Genomic DNA, 16,813 nt, shown 5'->3' with positions numbered 1-16,813 from the left:
AGGTACATACTGGTAATTGTAACAGGAAATATCACATGGATGTAATTTGCACCTGTCCGTGATGCGAAGGGGCACAGAAACGGCAAACTAATAGAAAGTTGCCTTTGTATTCCTTAATTTCGTACTTGCCATTTCCTTATTTTTATCATAAGAATTGAACATACTTTACTTAGGAAAATGTACCTATCCTTTAGTTCAAATTTCCCCTTGCTTTAAATTCATCATAAGGATTGAACATACTTTACTAAGGAAAATGTGCCCATCCTTTAGTTCAGACTTCCCGTTGCTTTAAATTCATCATAAGGATCGAACATACTTTACTTAGGAAAATGTGCCCATCCTTTAGTTCAGACTTCCCGTTGCTTTAAATTCATCATAAGGATCGAACATACTTTACTTAGGAAAATGTGCCCATCCTTTAATTCAGACTTCCCATTCCTTTAAATTCATCATAAGAACGGAACCTACTTTTATAAGAAAAGCTATTTAAGATATTTTTATGCCCCCCGCCATAGGCAACGGGGGCATTAAGTGTTACCCCTGACCGTACATCCTTCTGTCTGTCCCATTTTCATTTCTGCACTCTAACTTAAGTTTGCCTCATTGTCAGTTTACCTGCAGCAGGTTGGTGGTTCTCTCTAGGCACTCCTGCTTTCTCCACCAATAAATATCAAATAGCCAGTAGTGCTGAAAGTGCCGTTAAACACCAAAAATCAATCAATCTTCCTTCCTCATGGTGGTTCACTTACAAAAATTATCTGTAGGCAACTTTTTATACATGGCTGTTCTGAATTCAACCAAACTTGCAAAGTTTCTCCTATAAGACATACAGTTGCATATCTGCCATTTAAATTGGCATTTCTAATTTCCATTGAGAATGTTTAGCTTTGTCCCCTCAATCATCGTCTTTCGACTTTGAAACTTTTTCTTGTTAAATTATGTGATTTGGTCAGTTTAAGGGGAACAACTAGTTGTAGGTCAATGATATTTGGTATGCAGTTGTATTTGCATTTAGACATCTCATTTCCATGGAGATTATATGACCCTGCTCCCTCATCATTCTTCATTGACTTTGAAAAAAATGAAAACAATATGTTATAAATTGTATGCGTCCAAGGCTCTTTTCTGGATTTACCTTCATCAGGAACGCTCAAAGCCGAATATTTGAAAGCCAATGATACTACCAAAAAGGTCCTAAAAAAATTAGCCAAATCCATCTAAGGTCAACTTTGCCTGAGGGAGTTGAAACCTTAGTTTCTAATAATTTCAAAATTTATTAACCGACAATTTTAGAAATGATTGAATGTTAACTTTTCATGTTAAAAGTCTGTGCTTAGATCAATTTAAAGGGAACTACTTGTGTATGTATCGGCATTGGAATTTCTCATTTCAAGGCAGTTGCTTTAAATGTTTTGCATAGTTTTCATGTAAAAGTATTGCCATTTTAATTTCAACATTTGCACTATACTATCAGAATTACATAAAGATGAGAAAAATCTCTTGTGTCAACAGTTTATTAATCTTTATCGTCAAAATTTAGGTCCAGTCTTTTGTTAAAAAGGCAATATCCAGAGTATAATTTTGAAGATATTTGTTTTCATTTTATCTTATAATACTGATAAACAGACTTAGTTTTTCTTTCAAATATCAATAACCATGTTGAACCTTCATAGAATCTTATGAAACTTGGACAGAAGCTATTTTATAATTAAGAGATAACATCTGTAGCAAAATTTGAAAATATGTTTTTCCATTTTTCAGTATTTGACTGATAGGTTGCCATTGTTTTTTAGCTATTAACATTTACAAACAGTCTGGGTTAAACTTTAAGTCATCAATAACTTTGTTAAACCTTTATGAAATGTTACAAAACTTTTACAGAAGCTTCAATCTTCATGATCAAGAAATAGCATTTGAAAAAAAGAATTTAATTCTTTTATTTTTCTGTATTTTACTTACTGACACGGGCTGAGAGGTTTAAGAAATTTATCAACTTGCCTATCAATACTGAGGTTATGAGTTCAAACCTTGCTCATGGCAGGTGTGTTGGATTCCTGTCTAAATTGACTAAGGATTGCCATTTTCTTGGCAAACTTCAGTGGTTCTCTCAGGGCACTCTGGCTTCCTCTACCAATAAAAACGGACTGCATGAAATATCCAACAGTGCTGAAAGTGGCGTTCACCACATGCATTTACTGATGAATGGACTTGGTTTTTTGCAGTCACCATTTCTCTTTTACACTCATAGCAGCAATCATTAGGAAGACACAGGGGATTTGTAGAATGCATTCCAAATTTTTTCATTATTTTGAAGAATTATGTACTACTACTTGTATTGTCTAATTAAAAAAAACATCATTTTTAATTTTAAAAGTGTCATTATTTTGAATTTCACCAGGAAACATTCTTATTTCAGACCTTTATTGAGTGTAAAATATTTTCTATTTTTAGCTTCATTTGAATCATGGGTAACTGTTTGCACAGATTATGCTATACAGCTGGAATTGGAGGGACAGTACCACAAAGCTGTGTCCTACCTGTTGGCAGCACATAAAGTCTACGATGCTATAGACCTCTTCAAGAAACATAGACTCTTCAAGTTTGTATAGAAGGCTTATTCTGTAACTTTGTAAAGATAAACATGTTTTCGGCCATATTTCAACCAAATATAGAAAACAAATTTTGGGGCTATTTTTTTACTCACTTTAAACTTTAAATTGTTCTAAAGACTAAAGATTTTCTACCCCAGGTGGAATAGATTAACTTAGCTGTATTTGGCAAAACCTTTCTGAATTTCAGGTCCTCAATTCTATTTAACTTTGAACTTTGAACTTTTTTGATTTGAGCGTCAGTAATGAGTCTTTTGAAGATGAAAACAGATGTATGGCATACAAAATTTTAAGCCTGGTATCTTTGGTGAATTTTTGAAAAAACTAAAAATTTTAGAGCTATTTTTTCTTAAAATAGGGAAATTGTTTAAGGATTCTCCTTTGCATTAATAAAGAAGAAGGTTTTAGGGCTTATCTACAGCTTCAAATAAAAAATAAAAGTTCAAAGGGATAAATTTTTTTTTCATAATATTGAACGACTTTTAATGGCAATCTTTTCAACCTTTTGTAGAAAAATAGGTTTAGAGCTATTCTTTGACTTAATAAAGCAAATGTATAAGTTTTTTCTGACTATCTTCGACTTACTAATATAAGGAAAATGTTTTAAAAGCTGCAGGAATTTGTTATAATGACATTTTCAGATAGGGATTTTTCTCTCTTATCTTGCAATTACATCAGATGCATAAAGGTATCATCAGAGTTAATACAAATCAACAATATTGTATTAAAGGGCCCAATTTAACCCCATGTGAAAATTTAATGCGTTGAACATGACTAACACGAAATCATGTTTTCCTGCAGCAGAAAAGATATTTATTGCTTACATATTTTTATGTAATCTTTCAATGAAATAGAAACCTAATAAATGTAAGATATCGAAGAAAATTGATTGTATGTTTCTTAATTACAGTTACAAATGAAAAAACACGTAATAAAGTGGATAAATAATTTATTTTTATGGTAAATAAAAGAATTCATTGCAGATTTAAGAGAATACGTGTGATTTTGATCAATAAAGCATTCATTGAAAATATTGCAGTAACGATAAAATATATTCACAAATCAATCAACTGTGACATAGTTTATACTTTATATAAAATTCAATTTAATTAGAATTTGATTGTCATTATGACATGGTAACAATAAAGGAATTTTTTAGAAGATAATTATTTGAAGGCCTCACTTTGACTTTGAGATGAAGAACAGCAATAAAAGCACTGTTCCTTTGCTTTTTGTGTGTTTTTGTCTCGCCTTGACGGAGTCAAAAGACGAGACATCGGTATGCTGTTTCCGGCGTTGGCGGCGACAGCATCGTCAACAATGTATTAGTTTGTGATTAGGTCTAGTTTATGGTGAACCACAAGTGGTAGGTCAATGATATTTGGTATGCAGTTGTATAAGCATTGGCTCATCTCATTTCCATGGAGATTATTTGGCCCTGCCCCCTCAGTCATGGTCTATTGACTTTGAAACTTTTGTTTAATTTTACATGTATTAGTTTGTGATTAGGTCAGTTTATGGGGAACCACTAGTGGTAGATCAATCATATTTGGTATGCAGTTGTATAAGCATAAGAACATCTCATTTCCATGGAGAATATTTGGCCCTGCCCCCTCAGTCATGGTCTATTTACTTTGAAAATTTGTTTTAGTTTTCATGTATTAGTTTGTGATTAGGTCTGTTCAAAGGGAACCAATAGTGGAAGGACAATGTTAATTGGTATTCAGTTGTATAAGCAATAGCACATTTCATTTCCATGGAGAATATTTGGCCCCGCTCCTTCAGTCATGGTCTATTGACTTTGAAACTTTTGCTTAGTTTACATGTATTAGTTTGTGATTAGATCAGTTTAAGATAACTGCTAATGTTAAGTCAATGATATTTGGTATGCAAATTTATTGGCATTTGCAAGTATCGTTTCAATGGAGATTATATAGCCCCACCCCCTCATCATGGTTCATTGACTTTGAAACTTTTACATAGTTTATGTTTATGTTTGTGTTTAGGTTTGTTTAAAGGGAACAACTTATAATAAGTCAATGGTATTTGGTATGCAGTTGTATTAGCATTGGCACATCTCATTTCCATGGAGATTGTTTAGCCATGTATGTTCAGTCATGGTTCATCGACTTTGAATATTTGCATAACTCACATGTTAAAGTATTGCTATTTTAATTTCAACATTTGCATTATCAAAATTACAAAAAGGCGAGACATATCTCTGTGATAACAGTTTATTTGCTATGCATGTACTGATTTTGTGTCATGGATGGATACCCCATATCCTTTGTTTTTCTCTATTTAGTAATTTTATAAATATTAGATAACAGGTTCAGAACATATAGTCCTTAACTATACATATAAGATCATAAGAAAAACACTGCATGATTGATTGGTGTTTAACGGCACTTTCAACACTATTGTGCTATTTCGTGGCGGTCAGTTTTTATTGGTGGAGGAAGCCAAAGTGCCCGGAGAGAACCACAGACCTTTGGTAGGAAAACTGACAATCCTAGTCAATTAAGATTGGAGTCAAGTGCACCTGTCTAGTGCGGGATTTGAACTGACAACCTCAGTGTTGATAGGCTAGTGATACAGTAGTTCAACTACTTAGACCACTCTGCCACCAAGGCCCCAACACTGCATGAAAAGAGTTCCATGAAAATACAAGGATTTAAGTCAATTTTGAAATGATTTTGAGATTTGTGACAACACAACAAGCAAAAAACACTTAAATAATGGACCTTTATGCCCAAAAAGCATGTAACATAAATTGTCCATTGTGTATCTTTGTCATTAATAGACCAAACAAAATAGTTTTAAGAAAAGATCCAAAAGTTTTTTTTGGAAACAAATTTAAAAATTTCTGAAATTCAGTGCTGTTTAATGTTTGAAAAAAACATTTATTTTAAATGAAGTTCAACCAAATGAGAGGTAACTCTTAAATGAATTTTTTTCTGAATTGATTTATGAACAAAAATATAAGTTATTTTAAGAGTCAATAACATCTTTATCAACTTTTTTCTAATAATAAAAGTTGTCAGGATTTTATAGAGCCTTATAAACATACAGAGGTAAGGACTTAAGTGTTAAAAAGATGCAAATAGAAGATTAAAATTGAGAATGGAAATGGGGAATATGTCAAAGAGAGAACAACCCGACCAAAGAGCAGACACAGCCGAAGGCCACCAATGGGTCTTCAACGCAGCGAGAAAATCCTGCACTCGGAGGTGGTCCTCTTTCATAACTTTGACAAAATCACTATGTGCACTTTTAACACTGATTTTTTTTCATATGTATTTCTAATTAAGATATATATCATTTCAAAAATGAAATATTTTGGGTTGAACCTGTTTATTTTATTGAGAGATGTCATATTTTGTAACAAGAAATGTAGTGTATATATTTTATTGTTTATTAGAATAATATGTCAAAAATCAGGTGTGTTTATCATGTAAGTGCAGAAAGGTCATTTTTTTTCACATGAATGTCTAATTTGAATATATGTCTTCGTTATTTTTATAACCAAAAAATATTTTATTTTCGATAAGAAACATCTGAATGAACAGAAAACAGAAAGCAATACAATTCATATAACATAGGTTCTTTATTTATATAGGAAACTAATCGTGACCTTAGGCTAAGTTCTCAGCTTGTTTTGCTGTAAATGTGAATCAAACACCAGAGAAGTATTTATCATGTGCCTTGATGCATCAATCACCTAAAAACTGAATAAAATTATCATTTTTTTCATTCTTTGGGTGTGAAAAAGAAACCCCAAGTTGATGTTTATTTCCATTGATGAAAACAAAATATCCATCAAAAGGCAAAAATAATGAATTATTATGTGTTTCCAAGCAGTTGATTGATCACATGGCTATGTCACAAAATCTAGGTATTTCTATGGGATTTTTCAAAATTAAATCTAAGGGGATCAGGTGGAAAGCTCTATTTTACTAAGACCCCTACCCATACAATTTTAATCAGAAATAAAATTCAATATTTTGTGAAAAGTTGTTTGATGATGATGGAAGTGTTTAACGACCTTGACTGGCTTTACAGCACTCGCACGGTCGGCTCGGTGCCTGAAGGCGTTTGGTGAGCATTTAAATGTTTTTGTTGGTGTCAAGCTGGAACAAGGTGGCCATTTTGGTTTTGCTGGATTGATTTGGTTTTTTACTATTGTTGTTTGGTTGCAGTCTTCTTGTTGTTTTGATCTCTACCACCCCTATATATATATCATGCCTTCCAAACCCCCATACAATCAATTTTGGAACAGCCCAGTTGAGATTGATAATATGTTATGAGTTTTATGGTTACAATATGTATATTTACGCCTACGTTTATTTTTCTAAAAGCTAATATGTATGTTGTAAACATTATCATATTGGTGTCAACTTGTCAACTTTTCAAACATCCAATGAGGGGGGAGGGGGGAGTGTGAAGGAGTGACACTTTCTAGAGGAAAATTTTTAGTCAAAGATTTACTATAGATCCTCAGTATAGATCTCATTTGACTTTTAGTTCAGATAAGATATTAACATTTAAAATTTCCAACATTTAAAAAATGAATGAGTGAATTTAACATGTCTGGTTGCTTCAGTAATCTAAATTTGTATTAGTGCTGTTCAAGAAAGTGGTCAGAAGGCACTTTTAATTTCAGCCTACCATACATTTCAATTATTTCAAATGAATTGTTTAGGATGTCTTTCTAAAATAACTACCGGTACTACCCATCAATTTTTATGATTACCCCCCCCCATACAAATAATTCTTGTACAGTTTTGATTTATGATTTGTTAATTTTTACAGAATTAACAATTTTGATTGAGAAGAAATGGAGATATTTCTCTTCTAAATTGGAGATTAAAGGGTTTGATCTTTATGTCTTTTTTAAACACAAAAAAAATGGGGAGGCTGATATTTGAGTTGAGACCTATGTTGAATTATACTTCCCTCAACGAAATTGCTCTTTACAGATGGAGAAGAGGGGCAGGGGATTTTAGAGATTTTTCTTCTAAATTGAAAATTAGAGGTATTTTTTCTTCCAGTCTTTTTTAAACAAAATAATCAAAAGGAGGCTCTAACATATATTTGAGTTGACACCTATGTTTAATTATAATTCAATCAACAAAATTGAATGATACAGATGGAGTAAGGTTGGCTTTAGAGAATTTTCTTCTAAATTGGAGATTTGAGGGTTTGATCTATCTGTCCTTTTTTAACCAAAAAAAAAAACAAATGGAGTTTCCAACTGATATTTGAGTTGACACTTCACTCAACGAAATTTTTTTTTACAGTACTTTATGTGATCTATCAAATTTGTATGTTACAGGGAAGCTATAGCCTTGGCAAAAGTTAGATTATCTCCCTTTGACCCTGTGTTGGAAGATTTGTATACGTTGTGGGCACACCAGCTGACTAAGGATGGAAACTACGAACAAGCAGCTAAATGGTATGATTATTTTTCAGTAAAAGGATAACATTCAGATAATAGTAGTAGATTATTACTGTTAAGTAGGAAATTATTGTGAGGTGTTTTGTCTCGCCAAAAAATTGAAAATCGTACTTCATAAATTTTATGGGTCCAATCAACTTCATTTGAGCATGCTTTACCTTGTGATGCATTTTTCACATTCAATGCTCATCAAATTCCTGTACTTAGAAATTTTTATATATTCTTACATTTTCGTTGCATTTTTCTCAGAAATGATGAATCTGAGACTCTTGAAATTTGATATGAAGCTTCATGTGAGCATGCTATACTGTAATGTGTTATTACATCCATCACTCAACAACTGCCTGTTTACCAAATACTTAAAGCAGGTGTATCATAGTGAACAATAGTTCACAGAAAGCCAACTAATGTAACCACAGCTATAAGTTAAATACTGCTGCTCAATAGACTATTTTCATATACAGACTTTTGACTCTGGATTTATATATTTTTAGACAGGTTGCCTAATCTGTGGTAGGACATCCTGTTACTCGGTCAAGTAAGTGCAACCAAAAGAAGTAAAATTAAACATATAATTGGTGCAATTTTTGGGGAAAGTTTACTGTTTTCCAATTATCTTGTTGTGTTTAGAAAACATAAAACTGTTAATTTTACCCCTAAATTATACCAATTGAAAGCTTGATTTAATTTTTTACGTTGCTTTAACTTGACCCAGTACCAGGATGTCCTACCAAAGAGTATAAACTCCAGAGTCAATAATCGGTAATATGAAAATAGTCTATTGAGTATACCATTTGTTTCCTTTCAGCCACTTGGCTATGAGGCAGGTTCAGGATGCTGCTAACCTTCTGGCTCGTAGATATAACCAGCCAAGCCTCCGTACCGCCTCCCATGTCTGTATGATAGCTAAAGACAAACAGCAGGGGTTGGTGTATGCCCAGAAAGTGGTCCAACAGTACCTTATACAGAACCAGTGGAAAGAGGCATACAGCTTCCTCAAGGAAGACAAGCATCTTCAGGTATTTCAACATTTTTTACTGCTTGCTGTGGATTCATTATTATTCGTTAGATTCCAATTTTTGTGATTCATGAATTTAAATTTTCAACAAATGACACATTTTCTATAAGGTTGTATGCAGACTTTTGCAAAATCACTAAATTAGATATCCACGAAGTTTTCCTCAATCCACGAAAATTGACACCCACAAAAATAAATGAATCCACACTATTTTTGTGATTATGGATGCTTGCTCTAAAAATAACAACATTCACACCATTTGTGCTTGTTTATGAGGAAAATGTTTGAAAAAAAAAAAGATATGTATATTTGAGCACGAGTCTCAGTCTATATTTTTTTTTAATTTGAGGCAAAAATTATCAAAGGGAGAATCGAAAATAAATTAGAGAGAGACTGAATAAATCAAGGCAAAAAAAACAACAAAAAAACAACAACACACCGGTCTACAAAACGCTACATAAAAAGACTGGAGAAACATGAACCCAAAAAAACTGGGGTTTATCTCAGGTGGTCTGAAGAGGTTTTCTGCAGTAAAAGCTATGCATGAGTGACAGTCTCATATATTTTAGCTGCCTTCTGCAGTAAAAGCTAAGCATGAGTGACAGTCTCAGACATTTTAGCTGCCTTCTGCAGTAAAAGCTAAAAAAGAGTTGAATTCTTACTTCTAAATAAATATTGCTATCTGCAGCAAAGACTATACATGTAATAGATACTTTTGCTTCTTTGTTTCAGTTGTTATCTGCTGTAACAGCTATGCATGAGTTATTAGCAGTAGAAATAACAAAATGCAGTGATGATTTGATCACTGTAGAAAAGGACAACCTGACTGACTGGTCAGAGAAACTTCAAGTTACTCCCATTTTACCAGGTTTGTTATTAGTGAAGAATTAGTTGAAATATCAGTCAGAATTCCACCAGACTTTCACAGATATAGGACATGGAGTTTTGCTCCTGCTATTTTAATTTTCAATCAGTGATGTTTAGGATTTCCCATACAAAAACATGGATTCAACCATTTCTGTGTATAACAGTTTATTAATATTTGACTCATTGAAAAAAGCTAGACAGATTATTACTTAACTTGCATCATTTCTTTGACATGACGAATTTTTGCATTTGCTATTTTGAATTTGATCTGTGAGATAATTGGGATCTTCAAAACCAAAACATGGACATTTCGTTTTATGTTATTCAAGACAGCAGGTAATGAACATCTTTTTAAAAATAAAATAATGGTGACAGAGGGAGAAATTTGGGATGTTTTTCGCGAAATAAAAAGTGTTATCTCCCTGCCTGCAGACTGATCCAAAGGTGAAGATTTCCAAATTTTCTTAAAATTGTTTGAAGGCCCCCCTCCCACTGATATCTAAATGTCATGTACAGTAGAAACACATACATAAAATATTAAATAAAATGAGGTTTTTTTTTCAGATTTCATTTTAGACCCAGATGAAAATGATCCAATATCACCGTGGCAACCAAACATTGTTGAAGGGCACACATTTCCCCACCATGTTTTGAGAATCTGGTATGGTAACCTAGGCATAACCATGGATACCAATAGTCTTGAGGAAATGTATAAGTCATTGAGTGTGTTGCATGCTGGGAGACAAGCTCAAACAGAACTGCCACAAGTAAGCCTTATGTATAAGACTAGAATTAACAATTGTCAATGGTAAGGTTTAGGATCGATTGGTTTTGAGAAAGGACCTTTGGTTACTTAAAAAAAAACTAAATTCCTCTTTGCAAATATAAAAAAGAAGATGTGGTATGACTGCCAATAAGACAACTCTCCACAAGAGACCAAATGACACAGAAATTAACAACTATAGGTCACCGTATGGCCTTCAACAATGAGCAAAGCCCATACCGCACAGTCAGCTATAAATGGCCCCAAAATGAAAAGTCATTTCTTTAAAAACATAACTGAGGTGCCCTGAAGTTTTGTGGTAAAAAAACATTCCTTTTTACAGAAAGAGATTTTTCAAAACTTAGGCAAAAGAAGTACCATTTCCTTTTAAAAAACCTCCAAATTTAATATGCCATTCTTTGAAAACTCTTGAGAAATTTAAGTAGACAAATGCTTAAAAGAAAGATAACCCAATAATAAATAAGATCTGTTTCTGTATTTCAACTCTAAAAAAGGTCATGTTTGCCATGATATTCTCAAATGAAAGTCTTTAGGTGCCACTTAGATTATCTCAGAATTTTTTTGATACATCCAACAAAAAAATAAAATTATCAGTTTGTGTACAACTTAAGGGTTAGGGGATGATTTGTTTTCTCCCTTTGGGCGACAAAATTCTCTCAAATACAGTTGCACCTGGCATTGAACCCATAGATTTTTGGCCAAAACAGCAATTTTCCAACAAATTAAGACAGATATGCTAAATTTATTTTGAAAAAAAACAAATTTTCTTCCAATTTATTTAGAGACAACGAAATAGGTTTTGTAAAAGGTTAAAACTTGCATTTTAAATTTTGATAGCATTGTTGTTTTCAATGTTTCCTAAATCGCAAAAATTTTTCCTTTTTGAACAATCACAATAATTTATGCTTGCAAAAATTTCTGGACTTACAGTATAGGAAATAATTGATTAAAAATAGTTTTTCTGGAACAGCCAATAAGGAGATTCACAGAACTTCTGGTAATATCTGATACATGAAGAGTTATCTCCCTTTTGAAATAAAAGGTTTGTCCACAAGATTAAACGTTGTTGCAAGATATTAACGAGATTGTGTTGTTAAATAAACATTTGAAAATATGTCATGATGAATGATAATTTTATTCATAATAGATTAAATTAATAAGTTTACCTCTTACATCTTTGTAAAATAACCTTGATAATGTTTGGATAATGCAATAAAAATGTGTCTCAGACATATCTTATTTGATAGCTAATTTTCTGACACTTCCTTTTTATTTTATGAGTGTGGTTTTACCACAGGAATACCACACATTCAGGTATTGCAGAGTCATTGTTTTTCTGCCTATTTACTCATTTGTAATTGTGTACCTTCACTCCACAAGTTAGGTCTATATTGCAATTACCTTCATTTGTCCAATACATATTTCTTTCCCTCTTTTCTCAGAAACTATTGAACAAAATGATTGCATATTTGGTCAGCCTTTTGACTATGGCTGATTTGATTGGCGTTTAAAGCCACTTTCAGCACTATTGTGCTATTTCGTGGTGGTCAACTTATATTGGTTGAGGAAGCCAGAGTGCCAGAAGAGAACCACCGACCTTCAGTAGGGAAACTGACAATTGTAGTCAATTAAGATTGGAGGCAAGTGCACCTGCCACGTGCCTGATTCGAACTCACAACCTCAGTGTTGACAGGCTAGTGATAGTAGTTTGACTACTTAGACTTCTCGGCCACCAGGGCCCTCCCATTTGACATAGATGAGGGATAATGTGCGAACACCTTTTGAATCTGTCAGATACCTACTTCCTGTTAAATAATTCGTCAAGTTTTTCAAATATTTCAAATAAACTAAAAACAATTCTTTGAACATTTCTCAAATACTACTAAACAGAGCGACTTCATATTTGGTCAGCAGCTAAACAACACATGTTTGTTCGCTTTTCTGATCTGTCCGACTCTTACCTCCTAATTGACAGTACTTTGAATAACATGTGGTGTAATGCTTAGAATGACTTCACATGCACTCTTGTTTTATTTGCATCAGTACATTAGGGTCATTAGTCATTAAGTTTCATTTATATAAATTTTTTATCAGTGCAAAAGAGGATAACTTTATTTTTCCTTCCTTGTATGTTGCAAATTTGCGTAATACTCATAAAAAAGTTAAAATCTGTCCATCAGTATAAAAAATTCATTGAAAAATATGATTAGTTAAATGTTTGTTAGAATTATCATGGTAGAAAACTGAATTAAACCCTGCTGTTAAGGATTGAAATTGATGAATGAAAAGATTTATTTGATTTCTTTGTGATCAAACAGTTTAACATTAAATTCGGATGCATGAAATTTATAACGTGATTTCTGAATTAATCGTATCTGTTCATCTATTGCAGTTACTGGTACAGATCAGTATAGACCTAGTCCTGTGTCTGCTGTCCTTGTTGATGTCAGAGACTCCCATGGCAATCTCACATCTGCTGAAAGCTGTCAGCAGTCTACATGAAGCTAATCACTTACAAGTAATGGAAATATTGCTCAAATTGTTCCTTCCACAGGGTGAGTAATTCAGATTATTTTGTTTAAACAAATTGGATTGATTGATTGATTGATTGGTGTTTAATGTCACTTTCAACACTAAAGGCTGTTTTGTGGCTGTCAGTTTTTATTGTTGGTGGAAGCCAAAGTGCCAGGGAAAAACCACTAACCTTTGGCAAAAAAACTTGACAATTAAGGTGGTACATAACACTACAGGGAGGTAACTCTGTAAAAATCAGCTGAACATTTTAATCACGTTCTATTGTTAAGGAAATATTAATCTTCTCAATGATCAAAATTAAGTGATTATCAAACTGCTATATATCTAATGAAATTTTTTCGGATAAAGTGTGTGGTTCAAGTTTTTTGAAATTTTTATATTTTTTTCAAAGAGTCAAAGTGAATATTTTGTCAAAATTTTATGAAAATTAAACGAGCCAAATTAATTTTAGTCAAAGTGTTTGGTACCAACTTTAGATTGCAGTTTAGCACACCTGCACATGTTAAGTTCAAACTCACAGCCTCATTGTTGACAGGCTGGTGATATTGTAATTGGACTACTTAGACCACTTGGCCTCCTAGGCCCCTAAACAAATTGGATGTTTCTTTTCCAGTCAGATTTTTGCTTTGGTAAAGTATTTTTAGAGAAGATTAGAATCAAAGACTAGAAAAATGCAAAATTAAAACCAAAAGAACAGTTAAGGCAGAATAGACAGAAAAACTTTTACAGTCAGTCATTATAATTCAATTCTATATTCCATATTAAAGGAGTAGATCATGAAAAAAACGTTGATGACGTCAATGTCACATGACAAAATTATGTCTAAGAGCTGATAGACAAAAAACTTTCAGCTAATCAGATGACGTGTTGCATCCAAAATTAAATTATATAATGGTACCAAACATGAGTTTTAACATTAACAGTACCAATTTTTCTGCACTAGATGCATATTTGGACATTTAATATCTCTTCAGTGATACTCAAGGCCAAAATATTTGAAAATCCAAAACTTATTTAAAAAAAAAGAGGAAGAGCGTGTAAACCTATGTTTATAATGACATATGGAATACCGAAATTCTAAAATCTAACAGATAATTATAGGTTTCATAACAAGTAAGAATTGGATATTGCTTGATATCAACCAGAGGTATTTAATAACAAAATAATACAAAAAACGAGCCTTTGGCTAATTCTATAAGATTTGACAAAAAAGAAGATTTTCAGGTGGAAAGTGTGAATATTTTGTACATTATGAAAGTAATTACATATGTCAGTTACCAAGAAGGAAATGTACATTGTTTTGACCTTTGAAAGTCATCAATGGCCTAACAAATAGCATATATAAATGTCACAATTTGGTTTCATGATGCTGGATAAGCCAATCAAATTAACAAATTTTTCGTATCACTTATTCGTATCACACTCCATATCTCATCATGCTAGAAATGGATAATGGGCCATAACCATTGGAGAAAGTATTATTGAGAACCAGATAAACATATTAAATACTGTAAACCAACCAATTTTCGTGACCAATATAATTTCACCACTTTCAGGATTAGGAAAATTATAAACACGAATATAAGTAGTCATGAATTATTTAGAATTTATATCTTCCAGTAATGAAAAAGATGACGAAAATTAGAACATCACGAAAATAAATTGCCTGGAAGTCGACTGGCATGGGCTAAACGCAAAATAAAGTATCTGCGAAAAACAGTTGGTTTGCAGTAATTGATTTTTATATGTGGTAACACTTACATTATTGTATTATTCTCTTTGTAAATTGTAGGGCCAAAATATATGCTGAAGTTACAACAGGAGATTACTGCCATGAGGGTTGTTATTAGTATGGAGAATAATATTGACTTTGATACGTCAAAAATGCACACGATCAAACGTTACATGTCGGAACTAAAAGACGAGGACTCTGTTTCAAATGGAGGCTTACGATGCAGGGAGTTAGACTGCCTTAGAGCTTATTATTTTGTGGCCATTTTGAATTATTTACGAAAGAATTTAGGCAAAAAAGAGGATGATCGAAAGGAAAGTGAAAACTCAAATTTAGAAATCAAAAGTGAAAGTAAGAGCGATGTGCAGGAGGTTGTTAAAATTGATTCAGGTGAAAATATACAAGGTATTAGGGAATGTGAAAATAACAATTCAAAAACTGAAGAAATCTCTGATACGAAAAGTGATCAAATGGCTAATGTCGGTAAAGAAAATTCAGAAGTGAGCATTCAGTTGGAAAGTGAAAATTTGCCTTCTACATCTGATAGTAGTACAAGCTGTTTGGCTTCACATTCTGATACTAGCATTAGCCTATCTGGTCAGCTTGAGAACATTAAATCATCTGATACAGAAGAAAATTTGGCTGAAAAAATCAAATTTTACGTTAAGATTGATGACGAAGCGAATCCAGTGGGTGGATCAGCTGATCAAAGTTTAGTGAGTGGAATAGGTGCAAGGCCAAAAACCTTTAGATTTATGTCTTTTGAAACCCCAGAGTATCGTCTCAGTGTTTCGAAGCTTTCACATGTGGCTCGCGGTTTACTTTGGGATATACAAGGCAAACGATATGCACTTACTGAAACATTAGGTTATATATACAAGGGAATTTCTCAACTTTTGCTGGATTTAAAACCTAGTTCAATATCACCATCACCTTCGCAAGCGGAAGTTAATTCTCAAACCATGTCAGAAATTCTTCCTCTGGACCATCAGGCAATACCAACGTCAAATCCCGAATTTCAAGGAGAATCTATGTCTGCAAGATCGTCTATTGGATCATTAATTGAAATGCAGGGGTCGGCTATGGGTAAAAAACGTCATTCCAGTGAACCTGTCATTCAAAAACCTCAAGTACACGAGAAACTAGAAATGTGCCATCGTTCAGCATCAACAGGAAGTCAACCAAGTCTGGAAACTATGTCTCTTCAATACTCCAGCATTGATAAAGATCTAATTGAGGATCCTGATTTATACATGTCGTCTGATTGGTTGATCAAGTCACGGAAGGTCTTATGGGAGGATGAACCTCATCATCCATTAGCAATAGTGCATTCTGGGAAAGAAAATTTAACCAGCATTATTAATCCTAATAAATACATTAATGTGCCTGATGAATGGTACAACATGCCTGCTGATCAAAAATATACAATGAAATATGTTACCATGGCAATACTAAAAGAGGAACAGGAGTACATGATGCAGGAGTTGAAGAATGGTCCTGATGCCATACAGGTAAAATTAATGATAAGTCTTCAAAATTCTTCTTCAACAGTTATGTCATCTTTACAGCAGTAGCTTTTTTAAAAAGCTGTTTAACATGACAATAAATTGATGACATGAATTAATTTAATGAGTAAAGGTTTCAGCTGAATCGTTGCCTTGAGAAATTTTCCATGTCATGTTAACTGCCTGGAATTTTCGTAGCTATAGGTTTAATCCCTGGCTATGTAAATCCAAAGACTCTAAAATTGCTATTTTGGGGTTATAGGTCAAGCACTTAACATTTTAGAGTAAAAACAAAGACATTTGTC

The 16,813-nt window shown here is 33.0% G+C and overlaps 1 protein-coding gene across 1 annotated transcript in view; it reads left to right on the top strand.

The window, feature by feature from the left end:
- LOC127716177 (gem-associated protein 5-like) overlaps positions 1-16,813 on the top strand; it is a 265,274-nt gene that overhangs the window by 244,511 nt on the left and 3,950 nt on the right. The window contains exons 20-26 of the mRNA XM_052222302.1: positions 2,452-2,599; positions 7,945-8,064; positions 8,876-9,086; positions 9,818-9,953; positions 10,517-10,719; positions 13,129-13,291; positions 15,064-16,514. Coding sequence (XP_052078262.1) covers positions 2,452-2,599; positions 7,945-8,064; positions 8,876-9,086; positions 9,818-9,953; positions 10,517-10,719; positions 13,129-13,291; positions 15,064-16,514 — 2,432 coding nt within the window. The remainder of the gene's footprint in view (positions 1-2,451; positions 2,600-7,944; positions 8,065-8,875; positions 9,087-9,817; positions 9,954-10,516; positions 10,720-13,128; positions 13,292-15,063; positions 16,515-16,813) is intronic.

The sequence above is a fragment of the Mytilus californianus genome, unplaced genomic scaffold (assembly GCF_021869535.1).
Source record: "Mytilus californianus isolate M0D057914Y unplaced genomic scaffold, xbMytCali1.0.p SCAF_9, whole genome shotgun sequence".
Classification (NCBI taxonomy): Eukaryota; Metazoa; Mollusca; class Bivalvia; order Mytilida; family Mytilidae; genus Mytilus; species Mytilus californianus.
This window is presented reverse-complemented; position numbering and strand designations above follow the sequence as displayed.